General features: G+C 37.7%; 1 protein-coding gene across 1 annotated transcript in view; it reads right to left on the bottom strand.

Annotated features, from left to right (window-relative positions):
- The window catches only part of DCDC1 (doublecortin domain containing 1), a 472,935-nt gene that overhangs the window by 199,738 nt on the left and 246,125 nt on the right, over positions 1–27,072 (bottom strand). Inside the window, 4 exon segments of the mRNA XM_060105173.1 lie at positions 3,649–3,754; positions 6,178–6,303; positions 9,351–9,514; positions 12,662–12,763. Of these exon segments, the coding sequence (XP_059961156.1) occupies positions 3,649–3,754; positions 6,178–6,303; positions 9,351–9,514; positions 12,662–12,763 (498 nt within the window).

Raw genomic sequence — 27,072 nt, 5'->3', positions numbered from 1 at the left:
TTCATTATGTTGAGGTAAGCTCCCTCTATGCCTACTTTCTGGAGGGTTTTTATCATAAATGGGTGTTGAATTTTGTCGAAAGCTTTTTCTGCATCTATTGAGATGATCGTATGGTTTTTATCTTCCAGTTTTTTATTATGGTGAATCACGTTGATTGATTTGGGTATATTGAAGAATTCTTGCATTCCTGGGATAAACCCCACTTGATCATGGTGTATGATCATTTTAATGTGCTGTTGGATTCTGTTTGTTAGTATTTTGTTGAGAATTTTTGCATTTATGTTCCTCAGTGATATTGGCCTGTAGTTTTCTCAATATCAAAAAAAACAAACAACCCAATCCAATAATGGGCAGAAGACCTAAATAGACATTTCTCCAGAGAAGACATACAGATTGCCAAAAAAACACATGAAAGGATGCTCAGCATCACTAATCATTAGAGAAATGCAAATCAAAACTACAATGAGGTATCACCTCACACCGGTCAGAATGGCCATCATCAAAAAATCTACAAACAATAAATGCTGGAGAGGGTGTGGAGAAAAGGGAACCTTCTTGCACTGTTGGTGAGAATGTAAATTGATACAGCCACTATGGAGAACAGTATGGGGGTTCCTTAAAAACTAAAAATAGAACTACCATATGACCCAGCAATCCCACTACTGGGCATATACCCTGAGAAAACCATAATTCAAGAAGAGTCATATACCACAATGTTCACTGCAGTTCTATTTACAATAGCCAGGACATGGAAGCAACCTAAGTTTCCATCGACAAATGAATGGATAACGAAGATGTGGCATATATATACAATGGAATATTACTTGGCCATAAAAAGAAACAAAATTGAGTTATTTGTAGTGAGGTGGATGGACCTAGAGTCTGTCATACAGAGTGAAGTAAGTCAGAAAGAGAAAAACAAATACCGTATGCTAACACATATATATGGAATCTAAAAAAAAAGAAAGAAAAGGTTCTGAAGAACCTAGGGACAGGACAGGAATAAAGACGCAGACATAGAGAATGGACTTGAGGATGTGGGGAGAAGGAAGGGTAAGCTGGGACAAAGTGAGAGAGTGGCATTGACATATATACACTACCAAATGTAAAATAGATAGCTAGTGGGAAGCAGCCACATAGCACAGGGAGATCAGCTCCGTGCTTTGTGACCTCCTAGAGGGGTGAGATAAGGAGGGTGCAAGGGAGATGCAAGAGGGAGGGGATATGGGGATATATGTATACGTATAGCTGAATCACTTTGTTATACAGCAGAAACTAACACAACATTGTAAGGCAATTATACTCCAATAAAGATGTTAAAGAAAAGTACACACACACACACACACACACACACACACACACACACACACAAAAGACCCTTTATGATATGATACTAACATTCTCAGTGAAATCTATCTTTCTCTCCATTCTACTCTAATGTGACCTAAAATATGCCCAAACTTGGAACACTGTTTGACTTCAGATCATGCAAAAAATGTTGCAAGAGGAACAGCACCAAATTCAAAGTCATTATAAATGGTATGGAATGGATGCAATGGGGGTATCAAAGACAGAAACATCATATCTGGTTTGGGCATGGGGTTGGGGTAAAGAAAGACTTCATGAAGCAGGCACAAATCAGGTAAGGCTAGAATGATGGGCATGATTTCAATAAACATTTATTGAATGCCTACTCTATGCCAGACACCATGCTAGGATATGGCACAAGGGTGACAGAGAAGGTGGGGGGTCGTGACAAAGAAAGAGAGGTTGAATTCCAGGCAGAGGGACCCACATGGGTATAATAACAGAAATCATGAAGTGCTCAGAAGACAACAAATGAACAATCTAGCTTGGCTAACACCCAAAGAACATATTAGAGAATAGTGAGCCTTGAAAGAGATTACAGCTAACTTTAAAAAATCATTCATCAACATGTACTGTGCACTTGCCCTACATTCAAGACTTTGTTCCAGCACTCGTGAATACAAAAGTGAGTAAGACATAAAATCTGTGTACAAAGAATTATCAATTTAGTAGAGAAGAAAGACACAAATGCAAATGCTGATATCAAAACACAAACTCTAAGAACAATTCTCAAAGGACAATAAGGAGTTCTCAGAACACAAAATAATTCGAGGCTAAATCTCTCTGGAGGATCTGAGAGGGCTTCGTGGAAGAAGAGGAAGTTGAAGAAAGCCTTAAAAAGCAAGGAATGGTAATGGCGGGGGTTGTATCCTAGCAAAGAACAACACATGCCATGGCACAAGTAAAGCAAAGTGTAAAGCATGTAGGGGACCCAATTTATTAGCTCCGTCTGTAGCGTAGGCTACAACAAAGATCAAGAAGCGGAGAGGATTGGAAAGACAAGTTGAGAGTGGGGGAAGATTGGAGAAGAATCATGGAGATCAATGAAGGCCAGATGAGGATATGGAACTTCAATAGGCAACAGCCAGGCATACAAGTTTTTGAGCAGGAAGATAATGTTACAGCAAAAAACTAAAAAGGAATGCCAACAGGATTGGAACTATGGCAAATAAAACTTAATGTCAGATGAATATAAAATATAAAAGGCATTATTCTTAGTGTACCATTCAACTTATATTTATTTTCTAAATATGCTCAAAAACAGGATTAGAAATCATTGTTTGTTTTATTCTATTTTTATAATAATTATATTATTTAGATTCATGTGCACCTTGAAACCACTAATATTTTCAGTGTAAATTTTGACATAAAAGACTGAATGGGCAACATGGAGAAATTTAAAAAGAGCAGGTTGGGACAATGTGTCTTTTGCATTGTGTCTTACAAAGAAAGGGCCCAAACTAGTTAACAGAAAGCCCTCCTTTCTTTGGGCATCTCTACCTCTGTGGGTGCCTTTTGGTTTTGGTTTCATGAATTCAAAAACTAAAACTTATGCAGCTGAGAAAAACAAAAGAATTATTCCTTTTTTTGGAGACAGGTTTAAAATGCTTTTCACAGCTCAGTGCAAGAAGAAAATTCCTTACTGGCAGGATAAGTTTCTAAATATAAATTAATAAAGAGACCTTCTAGATTGAGTTGTTATGAGTTGGGTTTTCTGAAGAACTCATGTTACTTAGAGACATTGGCCCACAGAGCAAATAGGTCAGATCCTAAAGTATAAAGATATAACAGCCATCTTAAAGAATCTCTTAAACAAATGCAACTTATTAATATAGTTGATATAAGGAAAATATGCTAAACGATAGTACTTAAATGACGTGATTCAGGTAGAATTTTTTCAAGTAGAAACACTATATATTGGTTCAGCTTTTTTTTTCCCCCTATTCTTTTTCAAATTCTTTTCCCATTTAGGTTATTACAGAATACTGAGCAGAGTTCCCTGTGCTATACAGTAGGTCCTTGTTGGTTATCTATTTTAAATATTGCAGTGTGTACATGTCAATCCCAAACTCCCAGTCTATCCCTAACCCTTCCCAATACTGGTCCAGTTTTAAAGTGCTTAATTAATTAACAGGAAGTAATGTATAATACTTGCCCCCAACATTAGTAAAATAATTTACAGTGTTCAAAAACTTTTACAAATATCTACTCAGTCACCATGTATTGACTGAGTGTCCAATACATAAAATACCCTTATTCAGAACAACAAATAATTCTGACCTTGTTCTGTAGGAAATGGTTCTCCAAGTCCACCTTTTCAAATTGATCAGGTATCTGTTGACTGGTGTCATTGAAATTAATTGGAAATCCCTCACAAACTTCCCAACTAAGGAAATAAAATATTTAATTGTTCTTGTTAGAATAAAATGAGTTTAATTTTAGTACTCTTTAGCATAATAATTTATGCATCTTATACTCTTTTAGTGAAAAACCAGTGTATAGTCCATAGTATTTTTAAATGGAAGTTTGTAAAGTACCTTTGTATTTATCATTGGGAAAGGGAAGGCTTTAAATTTTTTCCTTACAATTATTTTTAATACTGGGGGAGGGGGATTCTATGCCTAATTGATTATTAATAGAACAAAGACACAAAAAATAATTTTTAATCTTACAGAATCACTCACGGTGGAGACCATCATCATTGTTAAAATTATAGTCTAAATACACTGGTCTATAAATAATAAAGGATGCTTTTATAACGGTTGTGTTAAGAACATTAGTTTGGTATTTTTAAGAGTCTTTTAAGAGGCAGCACATTCTAGAAGGTACATGGACAAACCACAGACTGGAAGGGTTGGTCCCATTCTTAGCTCAGCCAAATCACTTATTTTAAAAGTGAGCCAATTCTTATCCTAAAGAAAATCACCTAGATCAACAGTGATATGTTAAGATATACCATATAGCATGCTATTCAACAGAAAACAGTTCTGGGAATGGTGATAGTGTTTTTTTTTTTCAGTAGTCTGAGAAATATAAATAAGAGTATGATGACTAAGATTTCCAATGATCCGCTCGAGAGTATACAAAGAAAATTCAAATGGAATCCAAAAATTAGGTGAATTATCTTCAAATTAGTTTGTGTTCAATAAGGGAAGTTTCACACTGTTATACTTAGGGAATTAGATCTAATTTAAATCCATTCATTAAAACAGTATTCATTGCAACTAAGGAAGTAAAATTAAGAAGCAGTACATAAATTAAAAATTAAACTCCTAACTAAAGACTGAAGCGAAAGGCAAGTTTAATAGCTTAGAGAAAGATTATTGCATGTGAAATAAATCTTCTCATAAGTGAAAATGCTTATTAAAAAGAGTGCTGAGTTATTTTCTATCTATAAAGAGAAAAAGACAAAATATTATAATCTTGTCTGGAAAGTGCAGGCAATCATTGGGGGATGGAGAAGACCAAAGAGTCCGTCTTTCTAGACATATTTAGCAATAGGTTGACACTAGCTAGACTGAGTGACCTCGTCAGACTGCTTTTCATTCTCTGGATCTGCCCTCCATTTCAGCCTTTTTACCTGTATATTAAGGACCGTTGTAATTCATAAAATTACAAAATATTAAAGCTAGATGGGACCTTATAGATACATCACCTAATCCAACATGGTATCAGTATCATGCTGCAATGTCCAATATGGTAGCCACGAGCCACACATTCCAACTTAAATTAAAATTAATTTAATTAAACAAAATTTTAAATTCAATCCCTCAGTCACACTAGTCACATTTCAAGTGCTCAATGTCATAAGGTTTGTTTCCATCATCAGAGAAAGTTCTATTAGACAGTGCTGGATAGGGGTAATCCCTCAGTTCTTAAGAAAGACAACCTGGGTTCGAATCCTAGCTCTGTCATATACAAGTTGTGTGACTGGGCAAATGACCTTGCCCTTCCATGGCAGAGTTTCTGCCTCCTTAAAATGGAGTAATAACAAGCTAATAAGCAATGATGGGATTAAAATAATTGTTTTGAGGATGAAATAGGTTCTTACCCAATTCATTTAGAGCTGTGCCTGGCCTATGGTCAACACTCAATAACTGCTGGGTTTTATTATTAACCCATAGGAAACTGACACCCATGTGCTCACAGACAATCATGAGCAGATATGGGGTTAGTGCCCAGATCTTATTTCTTTAAAAAAATATTTATTTATTTATTTTGGCTGCACAGAGTCTTAGCTGCAGTATGAGGGATCTTTAGTTGCGGCACGCGGGATCTAGCTCCCTGACCAGGGATCGAACCCGGCCCCCATGCATTGGGAGCACAGAGTCTTAACCACTGGACCACCAGGGAAGTCCCAGTGTCCAGATCTTCTAACTCCTGCTCTTCTTCTCACTATGCCACCAAGCTTCCAGCATATTGCTTTTGTTTTCAATTTATCATCATCAAATGAGATGCTTAAACATGAACACTCATATGAGAAAACATATTATTTAATATTTTAATTATTCCATTCAAAACTATTAATTTAGAAACATCCACTAAAAACAATTTTTACATTTCAAATAAAATCGTTACCTTTGCAAAGCAGAAAGTATACTATGTTCATTGCCCCATATGTTTCTTAAAACTCAAGGAAAATTAATAAGTCTTTTAAGCACTAGCTCATTATATCATGAAATAAATCAATAAACTAAATAATTGCTTATTTAAGATGATTTAAAGAACATCTTTTAGTGTTTAAATCTCACTCTGGGAAAACTGAATTAGGTGATTCAGATTGTTTTAACCAAACACTTGTTAATTTACTTGTCACATCCCAGTAGCAGAACAGCATTAGGATCCAAGAAGGTTTTATATGCAACTGTAATGCCACCTCTGGCAAATGCAGTCACCTGGTCAAAGGTCAAACCCAAAACAGCGTTCAGTGGAGATCTGAAAAATGGAAAAAACATCAAATCTATCTGCAAAATTATACAAACACTGAAATTTGAGTACAGATAAACAATAAAACATACCATATCCATGTCTAATAAAATCCAGAAATAAGTGAATTTCCTATTATACAGCACTATTGTTGGTATCCTATACTTATACCTGACATGCACATTTTAGTTTATTTGTTTGATTTAAAATATGTGAAGGATAGTTGCAATACATGTAATTTTTAAAAATAATCTCAATAATAAAAGCAAAGTATTTAGTTGAGAAAAACAACTAACTGTCATTCCTATAATGTTCATTTTTCATGTATAACTACAATGCAATACACCCATGATGATCTTTGGAGCTTATAATCAAATTAATCCTTCATATTTGGCTACAAACAACTATTTTTTTGTGAACTCACTACTATGCTGATTTGATTTGTCATATTGCATACTGTTAGGTACATTGTTTTAAGTTAATTTAATTATATGAGAATTAAAATCAAATGGAAAACAGATCTTAAATAAAAAGAATGGCCACTATGTCAATTATGAGCCATTTTGTTTTTGAAATTGGTGACAAACACTTGCTCTTCAACTTTAGAAACATAGGACTCAATCACATCACCTGTGTAGTATTGCCAACAATATTTAAACTGAATCTAATCATGAGAAAACACTCACACAAGTCTAGAATGTGGGACATTCTACAAGAAAAATGCCTGAACTCTTCAAAAAGAAAACCAATGTCATGAAGAATAAAACAAAAGATGGTGGAATAGTCTACATTACAGAGAAATAAAGAAAATAACTAAATGCAACAGATGAAGCTTATTTGGATACTGGATTACAAAAAAAGCTCTAAAGCAGATTTTGGGTAGTATGAACATAGATTACATATTAGACAATATTATATTATTGTTGACTGTGTTAGATATTATACTGTGGTGATAGAGAGAACATCCTGTTCTTCAGTTATGTGACCTGTAGCATTTAGGAGTAAAACATTATGATTGTGTGGAATGAATCCCAAACAGTTCAAAAGAGAGAGAAAGGAGACATAAGAGAGGTAAAACAAATATGGCAAAATCCTTAAATTGCTGAACCTAGGTGAAGGATATATAAATCTTCATTGTATCAAGTTTTCTGTAGATTGGATATTTTTCCAAAATAAAAATTGGGAGAAAAACAATTAAAGGACTCAAAATAGAAGCAGATATTGGCAAAATCATCTTTTGCAAACAAGTAACCTTACCCCCCATATCAACATATATTAGACACGTTAGAATTACTCCCTGAAAATGAATATCATTTACTTAGTATGTATTGCACATTTTCTCAATTTTCTCATTTTCTCAATATATTTTAACTAGATGGAAATAACTTTTTTGACATTAATTTAGAAGTTTCAATAGTAGCAAAATGCTATAATGGTTCCCTAATGCCTCATATTGGATTCAAAACCAGAAAAAAATAATACATTATGCTATTAAAATAGCTATGATATACAAATATACACACTTATAAATTCTGCCAACTACAATCCTCAGTTGATTTTAGAATATTCCAGATACTTAGTAATTTTTGTTACTTCACAAATGTGATCCAATTAACCAAGAGCAAGTGTTTGATCATATTAAAATACTGTATTGTAGCAAACATCATTAAAAACATTATAATTAGTCAGTCATTGCTTTCACTTTAACAATGATATTTAAGAAGAAATTATTAGACACATTTTAGTAAAGCCTTTCCTTGTAATTGGAAGAGCTTGCTAAATTATACAAGAATTCTTGCCGCTTTAAAATTCATCGCTATTTTTATCATTGTAAAAATAATTCTCACAATGTAATTAAATTATATTTTGAAATCTGCCTATAGAAGAAGCACCATTCCTTACAGATATTTTTTAGTTTTATAAATTACACAGCATAAGATACTAGTAAGCATTTTAATTTTACTCTAATGGGACAGATGAAAGATTTTGTAATATGCTACCCACAACAAATCCTACCAATGTCTTCCAAAACCTTCATGGATTTCTGAGTAGATTTGTTTTCTTTGAAATTTTGACTATTAGAATATACAGTAAATCTAATCAGCTCCCATTTCTGTCTATGCTATTTTGTTAAAATTAGTGTATGATCAATTATATTCTACTAGCAATATTTCCCCTATTCTGTTCTACAGATAAAGAGCTGAAAACGAAACAAAACAAAAAGATTAAAAGTAGACAGAAAAGTGTGTTTAAGTTTCCTGATAAGCAGCTTCAGAGTTCATCTGGATGTGTCCTGTCAAAATATGCATAAATTTTCAAGATATTCCACACAACAGCCAGGCTCATCAGTGCCTGCAGACTGAAGCCTTTTTCTTTTCTTGGGAACACAGATAATTTTATGCAGGAATTTACCAATCTACAAAAATTTACACAATGCTCAGTAATAACCAGTAATTATTGTGGGATAATGTAAGGTGCTTTTGAGGAATATAACTTTGATAGGATAGGGTTTACAAGCTTTACCAATTTATCTTTGGCTGTCCTGTCATTGGAGCTTAAAAGGTTAAGACTTTATTTGTGAAAACATAGAGAGATAGTGGGGAATCATGTTGTCTACAGCTTCATAAATCTTGCTTAAGATCCTTTTCAATTACCATCCATTTCTCCTTTAAAAAGGGACAAAAAAATAGAGGAGTGGAAGCAGGTCAGGGCAGTGTGTGACAATGACAGTGTGATGGGCTTGGGCCCCCGTGGCGTTTCCATCTGCTATCATTAAGGTGACTACTCAGACATGAACAAATCCCACTTGCTGTGCTGACAGGCAGACTTCAGGAACTATGACAAGGCATTAAGACAGAAAGTCAGGGGGGTGGGGGACAGAGAGAGAGAGAGATGTCATATCCCACAAACAATACTGCCTCACAAAAAAAAAATGCCCCTGGAATTTTATTGGAATTCAAAATAATTTTTTTTATAAAGGGTGCTACTTAGCTTCTCAACTCTCCTTTTAAATTAGCATGTCCCAGAAAGATTGAGAATAAACACCTTGCTCCTACCTGTATGCTTTACCATAAGAGACCCAAATTTTTTGCTCATTCTTCAGCGAAAGTGGATTCTTAATTTCTTGACTGTGCTCATCAAAAAGACGAATTGAAGAAAAATTGAGGCCTGGTGGGTTGATGGAAGAACCTTGAAGTCTTCGATGAATCTTGAAAAGTAACTGGTGGTGGGGCGGGGTGTGGAAATGAAGAAGAAAAAGAAATAACGTAAAATGTGAACACCTGTGATAAACTGTCTCTACTCTGTAACAGTTGAAGTCCAAACAAATGATAATTAAATTCATACAGAATGTTAAAAGAAGTGTGAAATGACGGCAATGTTTACCTCGGTGTAAAGTAACAAAATGAGCATGGGCTTTTAACCAGCAGGGGGTGCCACAGGCTCGTGATTGAGCTCTGACCCCTTGGCACGGGGACGGAAAGCAGATGTGACAGTCTTACAGAAAGAGCATTTAGCTTCTACACACGGTACCGGTCCTCTTTGATAAGGGTTATGCTTTTCTTGTCTGAGCTACACATTCTGTTGGGTCCTTCCAGAGTATGTTCAAGTTTTACAATCAGCAATCTCCCATCACCGAGACTAACCTCAGGTAACCAACGGTGGAACAATCCACCACTGACAGGACTGCAAAAATAAACATGACTTTCCGGCTTACGCCAATTCACTTAGAAGAACTCTTCCTGGATGTATTAATTAAGAGCTCCGCAGAAGCTTGCGAGTGGCTTCAATAATGGATGTTTTCAAGTTTTAAATAAGATGTAATCGAAGGGTGAAATGCTATTATTTAATATGTTAAATAATAGCATTGTCTGTGTTTGCTTCTATCTTATACTTAGAATCTCTAAATTATCAAGATATTTCTAACTGAAGGCATATTTCAAATGAAAGTAAATCCGGCTGAACTGTGTTGCACATGGACTTTTAAAAGATATTTTTCATCATTATCTGTCACCTTTGTTTGAGTGTTTAGGCCTCTGCTCTTTCCCACTCTGTGCCCCAACTATCCATCACTCTGTTTTCCCCCCAGCCTTCTGTCACAGGCTTCCTTTTCTTCTCTGCCTTGTCAGTTCTTGTGTCTCTCAATTTCTTGTTACTCTGTAATCTCGGCAGGGATGCAGATATAGTTGTAGCCTTTTCTTGCCTAGCTGCTGTTCAGGGTGCCTTTTTTGCTCCTTCTAGTAATTACCATTGAAGGTATATTGAGACGTGCTAAATGCCGAGGCCCAGAGAAAAGGAAAGGCGCAAGCCTGTCATATATCTCCAGTTTCCTCACCTATTGGCTATAAACTCTTTACCGAGTAAAATATTTTCTATGACCAGCAACTATATCTACAGAAGGCCTAAGGCTTAGGCTTTGCCCTAATTAGGGATAAATAATCTTATCTCCAACTTCATCAGCTTTATGTTGTTTTAATCAGCTCTGCACTGACCAGATATTTTAGCCTTGAGAATCAGAAGGGCTGAAAATGATGATACATCTTTCCTTCCATTAAAGTTAATACTTTTCATCCAGCATAGCCAAGTCCTTTGAGTTAAAAATAATGATTACTATTCTCTTTAGGAATATAATAGGCAAAGTGTTAGAATAGTAAAAATCTGTTTTGTTTTTTCACTGGAACCACAAAAAGTTTTGAAATCCATGGACTGTATTTATAAAGCCCTACATTTATTTCTGTGTGGTCTCAGCCCTTGAGCTTATTTTTTGTGGCTTTGCTATTATTTCAGAAAACAAGTAATGTTGATCATTTTTTAAATCACGGTGATTTTGCTTTATAGGCATCTCCTTTTTTGTAAAGGGGGAAGATATAAAAAATTTAAGGCCTGATCCAGGAGAGAAATAAGTACACAAAGAACAGGAGTGTGTGGTAGAGAAGGGATGTGAACACCTGACCACTTAACCAAATTCACTTTCACAGGAGTTGCATTGCAATCTCTATTTTCTCAACTTGGCAACACACTGCATTTTAGGTGTTCAAAGATGAGCATTCGACAGCCTACAGAAGGTAAGGCCTCAGTGTCTTTCATCTCTAGGTCATTGGTGAGGGCTGGGCTACAGTGACCAAAAATAGTGATAATCTTCACCCATTTATCTTTAAAGTTGTTATCACCAGGCCTTTATAGGATAAGAATTTGTTCAGGGACCTGAGAAGAGTGTGAAACATCTTAGGCTAGTGACTGAGACAAGTGTGCACTAAGGGAACAGTCGTCCTTGGGTGTCACAAGGGCTCTCCCAAAGAGCTTTATAATGCCCCGAGTTAAAGGTTTTCCCCCGGATTTTCTTGCATATAGATGCAAACCACAGATCAATTTCAGTGTGCCATTAGCCAACAAAAGCTTTCTACAGAATAATATCTTCCTGTGTAATCTAACATAAATTCCATCTTCAATTTTTTATATGAACCAAAAAGGACAATATTCTATTGTGAAAAAGAGGAATTTACAGGTAGAGAATTCTAGGAAGGCTTTTGTATCATGGTGATTTGTATAGCCAGGGATGTGATGGTAAAAGAAAACCAGCCAAGGCTCTTTATCATTCTCTGTCTAATAAATCAAGGTAGCACTTCCCATCTCTTCTGAGCTCAGCTAATGATCGGATGATCAGCTTTTGTGACTGACTGTGAAGTCCAGGTAATGGACACCACCAGGGAGAGGTAAGTCTGAGGGTACTGAACTGAAGGGGGAAAAAATGGAGCAAGTTTCTGAACAAAGGTCAAGCAACAGAGCCCAAAACACTGGTGTGCGCTCAGGCGAATAACCCCAATTTGTAAACAACAGGGTATTCAGTGTCCTTTCATGCAAGACAAAGACCCAAAATAAAGACCCTGAACATGTTGGTTCTGCTTGAGAAACATCCCAATTGTCTGGAAAATAGGAAAAGGTAAGAATGCCTAAGATAAACCATCTGGACTTGCTCACAATGAGCACAGGAGAAGACCAAGGCTGTGTGTTACTCGCTCAGGGTCTAGGGCTTGGAAATACCCTGGATGCAGAACACACCCTCCACTGGATATCATGTCACTTCTTTTCAATGTGTAAACAAGAGGGCAGTTCCAGAGTCCAGTGTAGACAGATTTTCAAATAAAAGCATAATGAAGATTAAGATGTTATTAAGTGAGAGGTCAGGAGTTAATACTATACTAAAGCTGAGAACCTCGGGAATCCAGAAGTCAAGCTTGAAACTATAAATCTTTACAGATCAGCAAATGATTAATCTTTTCTCAACAGCTTTAAAAATGTAATTGTCTAAATTAGCTACAAGTAACTTGGAAGGTGCTCATAGTCATAAATGAATAGCCAGTAAACTCACCCTTTCCATCATATAGCAAGTTTGAATTGGGCTATTAGGCCCCAGATCTTTTTCACTGATACAAACAGAGATCTCTCCAGTGTCTTTACCATTTTCAAATATCTGAAAAATAAGCACATTCAAAATTAAAAATAAATACACGCATACATATACATACATATAAATACATATATAAACACAAGCAGTCCTGATTTTGCACAGTACAGTGCGGACTGAAACCCACGCATATGGTTAACTGTGTAAAGCAAAGACGGCTGGTATGAGCACATGCAAGTAATTGGCAATGAAAAGCAACAGGACTAGAAGAGTATAAAGGAAGTCCCTTGATTCTCCTTTTGGTTTCAGTGTCCTTAACCTGTCATTCCCTACAATCTTAAAATAGAAGGAAACACAGACATTAAAGGAGGAATCACCGACTACACCGAATGCTTACATGGGGCAAGCATCAGGGAAAGGTCAGCTAGCAACCAATTAACTAGCTCATTTCATTCTTTTTTAAGAACATAAAACCACCAATTATGTAAGGAATGTTTAATTTATATTTAAAATATATCAGTGTTCAGCTCATCTTTTGACTCACTGAAAGGAAATTTAACCTGACAAATTTATTGCATAAAGGTACAATGAAAGCCATCCATTTTAAGTGCATATAAGCAACAAGTTGCTGAGAACAGAGATAAAATTCAGAACATTGCATTATGCAATGCTCATCTGGCAAAAGAAAATGCTAGCTAACGCTCTGGTCAAAGGTATCCAAATAAACCAGTGCCAAAGGAAGCCTCCACTAGAATGAACACCATCCTCTGACCATGCTGAGGGCCCACATGGGGTGTGTCATTCACCAGGCAAGAAAGAATGCAGGCCGATAGAGGCTTGATGAGTAATGTAAATCTTTGCTTTTTACTGTATTTTTTTTTCTCGAAAGTTCTTTTCTTCCCTTTCTGATAGACCCATCACATGAGAGTAGCCATTTTATTTATTTCTAGTGCTATCTCCAGAGAAGATAATTTGGGAGAATATTTTATTTAAATATAGGAAAGAAAACCATCTGTTTTACTTTTGAGACAGTTTGAGAGTTATGTAATTAGTCCTAACCTGGTTTAGGAAATAATGTGCTTCAACAGCACTTCCTGAGGATTTAGGTTAAAAAAAAAAAAAAAAAAAAAGGTTTAAAAAAAGAGTAACAATGTTTAAGAATAGTGGGGTTTTCTCCACTCTGTGTTTTTCATCGTGCTGACAGCCTAGTGGTGATGGTACAGCTGTCAGCCTTGGGGCATTGCTGCTCCACACTCTACAGTAGCTTTTGCTAAAGGGGATTTTTTAAACCTCTTTTCTGAGAAAAGATACAATTCTGAGCAAGAAATCTCTCTACTTTAGCCAGGAACTTTGTAAATCCAACTGTTGCCTACAAACCTATGGGAAATAATGTGGGAGGAGAAGCTTACTGTCCCAACTATCTCTTCAGGGCCCTCTTAAACAACAGAGCCATTTAGCAATTAAGTTCACAATTCTAGGCAGCACGCATTCTGCAAGGTTAGTGTTGACAAAGGCTCAGTTTGGAGAACTTATTGATGTTCCTTTGTCAAGACTTGTTAGATGTGGAACTGGAGTGCAGCAAATTATGTTCTAGAAAATAGCTGTGTAAGTGCTGTCAAACTGAGAAAGCAAATAAGACCTGGACAACACCTAAGACCTTCATTAGCTTACTACTTTCTTCACTACTGTTAATAAGCCTTCCCTTCTATGTCCAGAAAAGAGTGTTCTCAAGAAAAAAAAAAAAAGGCTCTGGCCTCTAAAAGTCCTATGAGGGCATAAGGAAAAAAGAGGTGCTTTATTGTTTAAGTAAAAGTTCAGGTGTTTAAGTGAAAGAAATCTGCCCTCCACTAGTCACTCATATAATGTTTTTTTTTTCTGTATTTCTACAAAAGTAAAAATTCCCCAAGCTGAAATTCTATGACATTCTGCTTTTCTTAAGGCTCAGCTCCTATTTTTAAGGTCTATACCACGATGACCATTTTTTTTTAATCTAAGTATTCTATTTTTTTCTTCCTTTGCATGAGAAGTATTTTTATTTCTATTGTCCAATGTCTAAACAAAGATAGCTCTCTAAACAGAGTTTATATAGGAAAATATAAAATAGTCTACCTTTATTTTCCTGCTGCCTAATCCTTGGCTTAAGAAAAACCAACTGCTTCCTAGTGGCTATCTGCATGCCGTCACCTCCTTATAGTTCTAAAACTAAATTCTCACCCTTAAAGTAGGGTGATACAAAAAGCCAGCTAAAGGCTAGTCTTGAGTCCCTAGCTGAGGAGTAATGAAATAGAATCTTAAAAAAAGGGGGGGGGGGCGGGATCCAGATCCTTTCAAAAAACATTGTAGCTAATGACTATTGAACAAAATACCTATACATAAGAATTTACTTCTATGCCCTTTGTTACACAAAGTACAGAGTTTCTAGGAGGAGTTTCCCATGAACTGCAGTCTTTTTACTTTCCTTCATGTCAACAATGACTTTTCTTCAGCAGAATTAAATTAGGTTAACACCAATGTTTCACTGTAATGTTGTTAATCAATTCTTCATTCAACAAATATTTATTGAGTGCCTACTATGTGCCATCCACTGCTCAAGTGCTTAAGATACACCAGTGAACTAAGATTCCTGACAGAACAAGTAAGTAAATCATATAGCAAGGTCAGGATACATCCAGGTCTGTGAGGTCTGAAGTTTATACAACTTGGTGGGCCTTCTTTAACAAAAAAAAATGCAAAAGTACAAATGGAAAACTAGATACAAAATATATACTTAAAATGAGAAATTACAACAATTTACACATATTAAAAAGCTCACACAGGGCCTCCCTGGTGGCGCAGTGGTTAAGAGTCCGCCTGCCGATGCAGGGGATACGGGTTCGTGCCCCGGTCTGGGAGGATCCCATATGCCGCGGAGCAGCTGGGCCCGTGAGCCATGGCCGCTGGGCCTGCGCATCCGGAGCCTGTGCTCCGCAACGGGAGAGGCCACAACAGTGAGAGGCCCGCATACCGCAAAAAGAAAAAAAAAAAAAAAAAAAAAAAAAAAAAAAAAAACTCACACATAGCAAAAAACTTGACAAAATCCAGAAAAAGTCACAAAATATTTTCATTAATTTACTATCCAATGCACATTTTTTTGGCTGAATTGTCTTCAATCACCTCTTCATTTGGTAATCTTGTAACATTTTCTATAAGGAGACTAGGAATATAATTCCATCTTCCCTCTTGCATGGTTAATCAAAAAATTTCTATTATTGATTAGAAAAATTTCTCTCAACTACACAACTTGGTTGGTCATTTCATAAAAATTTTTAGGACTGATGTCAACTTTGGGAAAAGCTTGATAGTTTAAAATATGAGCTGTAAAATGTGGAAGGATTTTCTACAAGTTACTTGACTTTGTTAATTTCACACACTGTTCTTCCTCCACCACCCATATACTTTTGGTGACAGGCACTCTGGTCCACAGTCAAAAAGCAATACACTCTATGGCCAGCAGGTAGTAGCCATCTTCCTAGAAGCTCTTCCCATACCAGGGTGGCTTAGCCCTAACTGAACTACGATACAGGGAAATGACTGCAAACCAGAAATTACATCCCACTATGCTCAAACTAAATGTATCCTCAACTCAACCTCCCCTTAGCCAGACCTCAGAAATGCCTGCAACCACTTCAGCTCCAGCTGGTGCAAGGGAAAACTTGACAGAGAGGAAGTTGGAGTGCAAACAGACAATGCTCTCAGTCAATTGTAGTTAAAATATATTATATTTGCAAATTTTACAGAAACATGTGGCCATGTGAACACATTGCTAGGGCCTCTCCCAGGGTTTTGGAAGGGGCCTAAGCAGGAAAGGGGCCTTGAAGCTTAGGTACATTGGTATCATGGTAAATGCACCTTGGAGGAAGTTAGAAGGTGGTAAGTGCCATGTAAAGAGGAAAAAATATAGCAGGGAAGGGATATAGGGCCTAGGATCAACGAGTGGGATGGTTGGTGGTCGCCATATGAAGCAGGTGATCAGAAAAGGCTTTCAAGAGAGGAAAGATTTGAGTAAAGACTTGGAGGTGAGCGAGTTAGCCAAGCAGATAGCTGGCAGAAGAGCACTGGAGGCAGAGGGAGAGGCTAGAGCAAAGAAACTAAGGCAGGTATGTGCCCAGTATGTTCCAGGAACTACAAGCAGGCTGGTGTGATGGGAGCAGAGCGAGAGAGAAGAAGGGTAAGTAACGTGAAGTCAGAGGGTTAAGGGCTGGGCAGCAAAATGGGGGATCCTTGGAGGGATTGGAACAGAGCAGTAACAGGATCTGACTTAAAAGGAGCATCGGGGCTGCTGGGTGGAGAGTAGACTCCAGGGAGCAAAAGTTATCCGAAGGGTGAATGACTGCGGCTCAGAACAGAGTATTAACAATGGACTTGGTTATAAATGGTCAGTTTCTGTTGTTCATTCCAGAGTAATTTGTTCATTAGTGGGGTTGGGAAATAAAATCTGTAGCTAGGCTAATATTTCTGGACCATGATGTCTGCATCTATGGATGTAAATAAATCAACCTAAGTATAACTTCATATGTAGTTTTTGTGAAGGCACAAAAATGTTTACAAACTATCAAAAGAACTGTATTTACTGTGAAGATTTTATAGAGGCAGTGACAAAAACATAAACCACGTGGGGGGAAGATGACTTGAATAGGATGTGGTTCTTTGACCAGTTTGCCTGGCATCATTTATGACACCTATTTAAGGACTTGTATAAGGCCTAGTGCAGTGCCATTATCGGCCTTTAATGCTATAAGTCTGGTTAAGAGCTAGCTGTCGGGGACCAGCAGGTTCCCAAACTCTCCATATCGGCCGGACAGACCACCCAGGAAGCTCTTCTGTGCGTGAGTGGAAGGCCAAACACCTAAGCTTCAAAATGCCTCAGGAGGCAATGCTGTCAAGAGGCAATAATAGGAAAATGACACCGCAGTGTGTTACCAAAAGTTGGGAGGCTGTACAGTAACAGGATTTACTACAAGAGGTCTGGTGAAAGAAAGGAATATAAAATAGCCCCACAAAACTATTTGGCGTACTTCAGGTGAAATTAAATATGTTGGGAAAAGGTTAACTTACATGTTGTCTTGGATTAGGGTCCCCAGGAAACAGACTCTGAGACCAAAATTTACCTGTGGGAAGTTTCCTGCGGAACGTTCTCAGGTACAACACAGGTGAGGGGAGTGAGGAAACAGGAGTGGGCAGAGGGAGAAGGTAAACTGTGATGTAGTTGCAACAGAGGCCTCTGGTGGGAGCTCTAGACCTGGGATGGCCCCTCAGAGTTGTCCAGAATTGAGGCCAGGGAGTATGGCTTTGAACTGCCCACCAATCAAATATTGGATGCAGATTGCCCTCAGGATGGGGGCCTAATCTTTGGAGAAGCAGCCACTTCACACCAAGGGCAATTGTCCAAGAAGAATGTAGGTGTGGCAGCTGGAGGTGGGGGGTGGTTATCTCAGTCCTGAAGAGGGAATCCAGGTAGTGTGGCATGGCATCCACTACACACATGCACAGTGATTCGCAGTGTAGAGTGTGCACACCTTTAAATCACTCAATACTCAAAGCAACTGGATTTTATAGGTGAGTCTGAGAGGTTAAGTGACTTGCCTAGTGCAAATCTACTCATAAGGGGCAGTGAGATCTTTAGAAATCAAGTCCTCTGATTTTTTTCCAGCTTTACTGAGATATAATTATCATATAACATGTAAGTTTGTGCACAACGTGTTGATTTGATACACTTACATATTTCTAAATGATTACGAGGGTTAGCTAACACCTCCATCACATCACATAATTATACCATTTCTTTTTGTGGTAAGAACATTTAAGATCTACCCTCTTTAAAACTTTCAAGTAAATAATATATATTAGTAACTAAATCACAGTCTTCAGCATTGTATCCCCAGAACTTATTCATCCTCTGACTGAAAGTTCATACCCTTGGACCAATATCTCCCCATTCCCACCTCCAGCCCCACCTCAACCCCTAGTACCCACCATCCTAGTCTCTGTTTCACAAGGTCGGCTTTCTTAGACTCCACATATAACTGATATCATACAGTATTTGTCCTTCTCTGTCTGACTTATTTCACTTAGCATAATGCCCTATGACGTTTTAAAATACAAACATCAAAATTTACTCTTATATCTAAGATTAGAGATCTAACAATATGAAACTTAATATGAAAATTTTTAAAGGTATAGAAAAGTAATTTATAGAACTTTTTTACCTAAGTCAAAGAACATGAAAATTAAAATGGAATATTTTTCTTATGTGAGAAGCTAATTAGCCATGAAAAAAAATCTATCCAATCAGAATTCAAAGTAACTTTTAGAGACAGAAAATTAACTCTAAGTGAATTAACATTGTATGCACATTAAATCAAATAAATGTGCTATTACTTTTTTTATTGTTACAGACTTGTGAGATAGTTTATAGAATGTCCACATTTTCTATATCTTCTCAAATGTATAATATACTATAAATCAAACTGTAAACATGTCTAATTTTAATATTCAGATAAGAAGATAATCACAAAGCAAATATTAAAATTATGAGATTCAGGCAATGAAAAGTTAATAATGAATTAGTATGTTTATACTGCATATAGGAAAATGTGTTTTAATGCCTAACAGAGATATCTTTAAACTGTACTTAACAGGTAAGGAGACAGTACGTTTGTCCCAAGAAATGAAAATGCATTTATGTGAAGACAAGTTATTTCACTGTTAAACTTCACCAGTCTAAGTGGGACCTGAATCAAAAATCAAATAACATTGTTTTAAAGCCCAGAAAAGGTATATTTAAGAAAATATTTTAAAAGAGACAATTTAGATATCCTCTGTAAGTTGCAGCATAGCCCACCATTTAGAAGATATAAAGTGGGTGACTGCCAATGGTGTAGGATTTTAGGAGTGGGCTAAAAGACTCTGACCCCAAAATACCACTCCCATCAACTTGCCAATACTAGTTGAAATTCCAGTTGGAGGGATACTCTTCTGTCACAATTGAAATACCACAGCTCTATGAGAGAAAATAATATTCGACCTTATTGGTTATTGATCTTTGAGGCTAGGATTTTCAATCTTGGCTTTCTGGAATTCCTCAGAGGGCCTGGGGTAGGGCTGGTGGATAGGGGAGTGAGAGTGGGGAGCTGTGGTCCGAAGTGGGAGATCAAACCTGATGAGTGAGTCTGTGGGGAAAGCCACCAACCTGGCTTCAAAAGGGGTACATCCTACTTTCATTCACTTTACATAGGGCATTCCAAGAAAAACTTTGATCCAAGAAAAAAAAAAGTGTTGATACTGTCTTACCTTGAAAGAAAGTATGGTATGCCTTTTTCCTGAAGTAAGGATGGTACCTGACAGCCTGAACTGGTGGCTGGAGTTGGGTATGGAGGAAAGGCCACGGGGGGCCAAGGATGGAGAGGTCTGCAAGATGCCCTCATCAGCTTCACAGTTACCCTGGGAGTGGGCCTGTGTTCTTTTCATTTAAGCATTTAAAGTCACATTTCACTGCTTTGTCATAATTTTTTAAAGGGCTTCTCCCTAACCCCATTTTTGACAAAGTAAAATTTCTAAAACAAGGTGCATGATGCTGCAAAAAATCATCTCTTTGTATCCAATTACAATTCTCGCTAAATTCATTACATGAAAATGTTTAAAATTATATAGAAGATAGTGGCAACGTAAATGTGTTTGCCTGATGTTCTAAGCCAAGTAATTTCTTTTTCTTTTTTTAATTTTTAATTAATTTTTTTTTTTTTTTTTTTTTTTTTTTTGGCTGTGTTGGGTCTTCGTTGCTGCACGCGGGCTCTTCTCTAGTTGTGGCGAGCGGGGGCTACTCTTCGTTGTGGTGCGCAGGCTTCTCATTGCGGTGGCTTCTCTTGTTGCAGAGCATGGGCTCTAGGCACGTAGGCTTCAGTAGGTGTGGCACGCAGGCTCAGTATTTGTGGCTCGCGGGCCCTATGAGCGCATTCTCAGTAGTTGTGGCACACGGGCTTAGTTGCTCTGCAGCATGTGGGATCTCCCTGGACCAGGCCTCGAACTCACGTCCCCTGCATTGGTAGGAGGATTCTTAACCACTGCGTCACTAGGGAATTCCCCAAGTAATTTCAATAAGCCCCTTATAAATGAGAATATTTAAAGGAGAAGTGGAACCAAAGATTTTTCACTTTGTCTAAATTAATTTTGCGCCTAAAATTATATTTAATTGGGATTAAAATATCAATATCAGGGCTTCCCTGGTGGCACAGTGGTTGAGAGTCCGCCTGCTGGTGCAGGGGACACGGGTTCGTGTCCCGGTCCGGGAAGATCCCACATGCCGCAGAGCGGCTGGGCCCGTGAGCCATGGCCACTAAGCCTGCACGTCCGGAGCCTGTGCTCCACAACGGGAGAGGCCACAACAGTGAGAGGCCCGCGTACCGCAAAAAAAAAAAAAATCAATATCATGTATGTGGGTCCTGTCAGTACCTGAACATTATATGATGTATTATATACCAGATTTTGGTAAATAAAGGTTTTTAAAAGTTCCTCAATATATTTCTGCTCAAGGAAAGTAGGGGCTTTTTTGATGAGAAAAGCATAGTCACATCCCCCCAGTTCTATTTTACTGGGGAAAAGAATACTATACGATTAAATATGAGCCAAATCATCAGACTTCCCCAATTCTCAGCCTCAGAGATCATATTCTCATCTTTCAATAGAGTATATGTTTTTAATGCTATTTGGTTTCTTTTTTATATATCAAATATGCCTGGAAAGGTAATTTTTTCCCCTAATATGAATAGATACTCTGAGTAACTAAAACCTATGCAAAAGTTTATTGCCTAGAGCAATACATTTTTATTTTTTTTAAATGCATTTTTTATCATAAAACATTATCAACACTGTAGGTAGAATCTGAAGTAGGAATAGATGCATCACTTCATTTGCACTTACTAGAAAATCTGCATTCATTTCTATGTTCAAATGATGAGTTAATGCTTGATAATATTCATGGTGAGTCGAGCTAACATAGATGTCAGTGGGTAATCCAGGGGACAGGACCATATGCAAGAAGAGAATCTCAGTGACTTGAGCGTCTCAAACACTCTGTGAAAAAGCTAATTGAGAGGTAAAGACAAATTAACTGCTATGGAGAAGGACAGTCTCCCTGAGAGAGAGAGTGTGCCTGCAGCAGTAAGGTTCAGTGATTGCATTTAGTCTGCATAACTGCTAGGACAGTAATCCAGCCCTGGCCTGTGGACTTTCCCTGCTGACTGCCCACCTGGCAATTCCCTAGGCACCTTCAAGACTGTCAGGACCGCACAGGGAAAGCCTGTCTCATTACAACGGCTCTGCATGGGAGATTGTGCCCCGCCCAACCAATTGCTCTTCCCTGATTTTGATACAGACACAGTTTTTCAGTTTTTCTCTTCATCGGGTCTAGGAAGGGAATATTGTATCCTCTTGCACATAGATTTACACCTGGCTGCAGATGCCTGTCAGGAAATAGGGTGGGGTGAATACACTGGCATTCCCCCACTCCCCAACAGGCCACCAAAAAAATGAAAAAAGAAAGAAAAGAAAAGAAGGCAAGATGGAAAAGAGCACTGGAAAGAAGGGTAGGTGAGATATTTCAGTGCCTACTGCTAACAGCTATCCCATGAGATGTTAGCAGGCATTCATGGGATCTAAAGTTTACTTGCCTTTAAAATGGACAGTCCAACATTTGCCTTGGTGAAATCTACATATGAAAACTGATTATGTCCATCACATTTTGTCCAACATTTAATATATGTTCTTGAAGTCACAACAATAACATTGAATATTCCAGTTTTACTACTCTAGAAACAATTCCTTTGAAAATGAAGTTTTAAGTTGGTATGTTTTACTCCTTGTACTTAGAGCATATCCTAAATTTGTTGTCCTACTGTTTACTCAAATAATGTAGGTGAAATAACAGAGAAGCTCAGAGATTGTAAATACATATATGGGAAAAGTGGTTAAACAGAAAGACAAGGACCAAGGAATGTACAATGGAAATAAGAACATAATATGCAAGCAGAACAGTGATGACACCATACCCCCCCAAAAAAAAGTCTCGCCACTTGACCTCAGTTGTCTCCTTTTATTCATTTAATTGTTCCATAGACTCCTAAATATTTAAATAAACTTCCTATTAAATTTTATATATGGTTAGAAAACTTTACATATGGATATATATGGTTAGAAAACTTTAAAAGTTTTTAAAAATGGTCACAAAACAGAATACAAATCTCAAATGGTTTCATGGTGTCGTTGTGCCTTTGGTAGAGCAACTTCAAGTCTCCAAAGCATAGGAAAGGCCAGGAAGGTATTACAGATAAAAATTAGCATATTTTCTGTTATCAACGAAATTAGCCCATTTTCTAAATATAAACAAGCCTGTAAACTAAATGAAATTGTAGTAAAAAGCTGAGAAGACCTACACATTAGTTTTATTGTCTTCAAAAGGAGGTGTCATATTGTTCAGATTAAATAATCAGACTTGGGCCAAGAAGGTGTTGCAGGCTTCTCTGCCTCTTCCCACTGTACCAAGCACAATGCCTTGTAGACATATGTATTTAATAATGTATGGGTTTATTGGACTATTCACTTAAATTTTTATTTTATTCTGTAACTGGAAGAATAAAAATTGTTAGATACATACTACCTAGAGGATGAACTAGATGCTGGACAAAGACATGCTTTAAAAGTAAATCTCTGAATTATCCCTTTTTAAAAACTTAAATTTCTATATGCTAGGAGAGAACACTACAACCAAGCAATATAAAAACAGAAATGCTAAAAAAATCTCCAAATCACGGCCCTCTGAACCTTGTTTTTATCCAGGTTACTAAATTCCACCATATTTCCCTTGCTCACAGCCAGAGTGGATTCATGTAAAGTTAGTGGAGATTAAGCTTCCGGACCCTTCACTTGCTCTAGCTCCTGAGAATGCTAAAAGTTGAGAGTGCTGGAAGCTGTAAAGCATCAATAGGTGGGGAGGGGAAGCCACGTAGTAATCAGAGTATTTCTGTGTAAGAATGTCTGATAAGTTGCCTTAAAACATCACAGAAGAAAGAATCTGAATCTCCAAGTCTCCATTAATGTGTTGTGATTTATTTTCTCATTCTAAATAAATAGTCACTTTCAGGCCTAATTTTAAAGAGGCTCCTCTCCCCCAAATTTTACAAGATCTAGGTCCCAGAGAAACTGGATCTGCCTCTACTGGCAGCAAATGGAAGATAACCCACAAAGCATCATTGACCAATTGTGCGTGAAAAGCACTACTAATTCCAGTAAAAGGACTTCCCTGTACCCATCTTCCGCTCATTCCCCTGTGCTTTCTCCCACCTACTCACACATCCCACACTCTTGTTCATCAATTGCCCATCAGATCACCCACCTTCCTACTAGTTTTTCCACCCACCATCCCCTACAGATTTGCTAATACCCTTTCCTATCAATCCTTTCTTTCCTGCTCTCCCAGGGAAACGCTAACATTTCTGACAGCATCTCCATGGGGATGAAGAGGAGGAGGAGTTGCAGCGAAAGAACAGGACTGGGAAGACAGAAGTCACTGAGCCATGGCTGTAGCAGATGTTCTCATAAGGCTGAGGGTGATGGCAGTGACAGGGGATATGGGGTAAGAGAAGGTGTGGAATAGTAAGAAATTGCTCCAAAAGCTTGTTACCTGAAGGGCTTCGTAAATTATGCCACACACTGAGTGTGACCACTAAGGGTAAAAACAATAAGAAATCTCATCAACTTAAAAGGTGCTATGATGTGATGGAAAGAGAATGTACCAGAATACAAAAAAGTGTACGCTATGGTTGTGACTACATATGAGTGCATATGGAAATGATATGCAAGGGTAAGAATGGTTATATAAGGAATAATGTGATTACGGGTGATATAACTTTTTCCTAAAATTCTTCTAACGATGTTATGTTGTGTTTTCAATTTTTTTTTTTTTTTTTTAACAAGGAACTTTCCCATGGCAGGATGGACATTGAAACTATTCTCGGTCTTTTGTCTTATGTGTCTATTTAAACTGGGTACTGTATTATGAAAAAATGGAACTGAGGCAGTATGGAACACAGAGCATGTCCTTTTAAGAGGTGATCTTCTACTATTAAGACCTAACCAAAATCTGCTATTTTAAAATTATCAATAAGGGACTTCCCTGGCGGTCCAGTGGTAAAGAATCCGCCTTCCAATGCAGGGGACATGGGTACGATCCCTGGTTAGAGAACTAAGATCCTACATGCCGCAGGGCAACTAAGCCCGCATGCCACAACTACTGAGTTCGCATGCCTCAAGAAGACAGCCCGTGCGCCACAGCTACAGAGCCCACGCACCACAACTAGGGAGAGAAAACCCACATGCCACAACTAGATAGAAGCCCACACACCGCAACAAAGAACCCGCGTGCCACAAAGAAAGATCCTGCATGCCTCAACGAAGATCCCGTGTGCAGCAACTAAGACCCGATGCAGCCAAATAATAAATAAATAAAAGGGAAAAGAATTTTTTAAAAATAGATAAAATTATCAATGAAAGATATGATGAGGATGAGAAGGTCAGTGAAGAAGTGAAGGCAACCACACATAATATGAAAAAGCACCCCAGGGGATTTTTGGATCACACCCTGCCTACAGCCCCTAGTTGAACACCTAGAAGCTCTAGAAGATGATGATGACTACAATATATTATGTTTGGTTCTTGAAGCTGAGTCCTGGGCTCACATATGTATTCAACAGTGATACAAATCATCAAATAGAGAAAAGTAGAAAGATAATCATTCCAACTCACTGTTTTATCAAAATGAATAGAAAAGGGGAAAAATAGGTTTTATTGGAGCCATGCCTTTCAGTTATAAATGGAAAATGGATTGATTGATTGATTGATATATCATCTAACACTCTGCATAGCACATGCTACAAGGTGGGATAAAGTTGTTCATAACTACAGAAGTCATGGCCCTTGCCCACAGTGACTCAGAGGTAACTGGGCTAGAGATAGTGCTACAAAAAAGGGCAGTTCATTCACACTCCATGGAAACAGAGTTTGGCCAGGCTATTGATATGAGCTGATTCTGGAATTAACAGAGGATGGTATGCTGCTGTGACCTATGCTCAACATCTCTCCAGTTGGAATTAGCAAGTTCTCCTCACCTAGAGAGTATGGAAAAACTCCCTAATTCTAAGAGATCTGCAATTCTGAATATTTAGGGTATACTTTGCTAATCCAGTTTTGTCTCTACTACCTAGCTATTTCAGATGTAAGAACTCATTTAGAAAACTACAGATCTCGATTTCTTTTCCAGCAGTCCAAACACCTACTCCCAAAAATATGGGGGTTGGAGGGAAAGGAGAAAATGCATTACCATGAATAATACACAATAATTTATTTACAATGTTCCATTTAATTTTATATGAAAAAGATGTCAGTCACTTTGGCCATCCAAGACCAACTTGCCTTTCTAGACTAATTACTGGAAAGTCCTATGTGCTCTGTGTTGTACACGACCCTGCCTTTGCCCACTCAGTGGCTATGGGTAGTTGAATTAATGTCAGGGACCTAGGTAAGGCTGGACTGACCCAAACAGATTCTCTCTTTAAATGATTTGAACTAGGAGACACAAAGACTCTAGTCAGATGATGATGGCCATTTAAACCTAAAAGTTAGGGAGAGCTAGGGGCCATAATTTTCCTCCATGTATGTACAAAGGAGTAAAAAGAGAAAGCCAGCTTGCAGAAAGAAATGAGAAATGAAAAAGCTCAGAAAGATGAGGAGCGGAGAGACTATGGGGCTTCAGGAGAAAGAGATATGGAAAAGAAGTGACTTTCTTGTGAGAATCAGCTGTACTTCCTGGTTTTCATTTCTGTGAGATTCCTTTATGTTTTCAACAAACCCTCTTTTTATTTGAAATGGTTTGAGAGGGTTTGTGTTGCAGGTAACCAGAGAGTTTTTACGTAAACATGGGATTTATATCATAGAGCAGATGGGGAAAGAGGAAGCTCAAAAGAGGGGAGAAATAAAATGAAAGTTCCCTTGACCCCAAGCCTGGCCAAGTGCTGACAGGGAAAGGCAAATGTGGGGCTCTGAAATGAAAGAAGTATGGTTTGCAGGAATTTTTGTTTTTGCTTTTGATTGGCTTTTTTTCCTTTTTATTTTTTATTTTTTAAATTTTTTTTAATTTTTTTTTTTTTTTTGCGGTACGTGGGCCTCTCACTGTTGTGGCCTCTCCCATTGCGGAGCACAGGCTCTGGACGCGCAGGCTCAGCGGCCATGGCTCATAGGCCCAGATGCTCTGCGGCATGTGGGATGTTCCCGGACCGGGGCACGAACCC

Source organism: Mesoplodon densirostris, chromosome 7 (assembly GCF_025265405.1).
Source record: "Mesoplodon densirostris isolate mMesDen1 chromosome 7, mMesDen1 primary haplotype, whole genome shotgun sequence".
NCBI classification, from domain to species: domain Eukaryota; kingdom Metazoa; phylum Chordata; class Mammalia; order Artiodactyla; family Ziphiidae; genus Mesoplodon; species Mesoplodon densirostris.
This window is presented reverse-complemented; position numbering and strand designations above follow the sequence as displayed.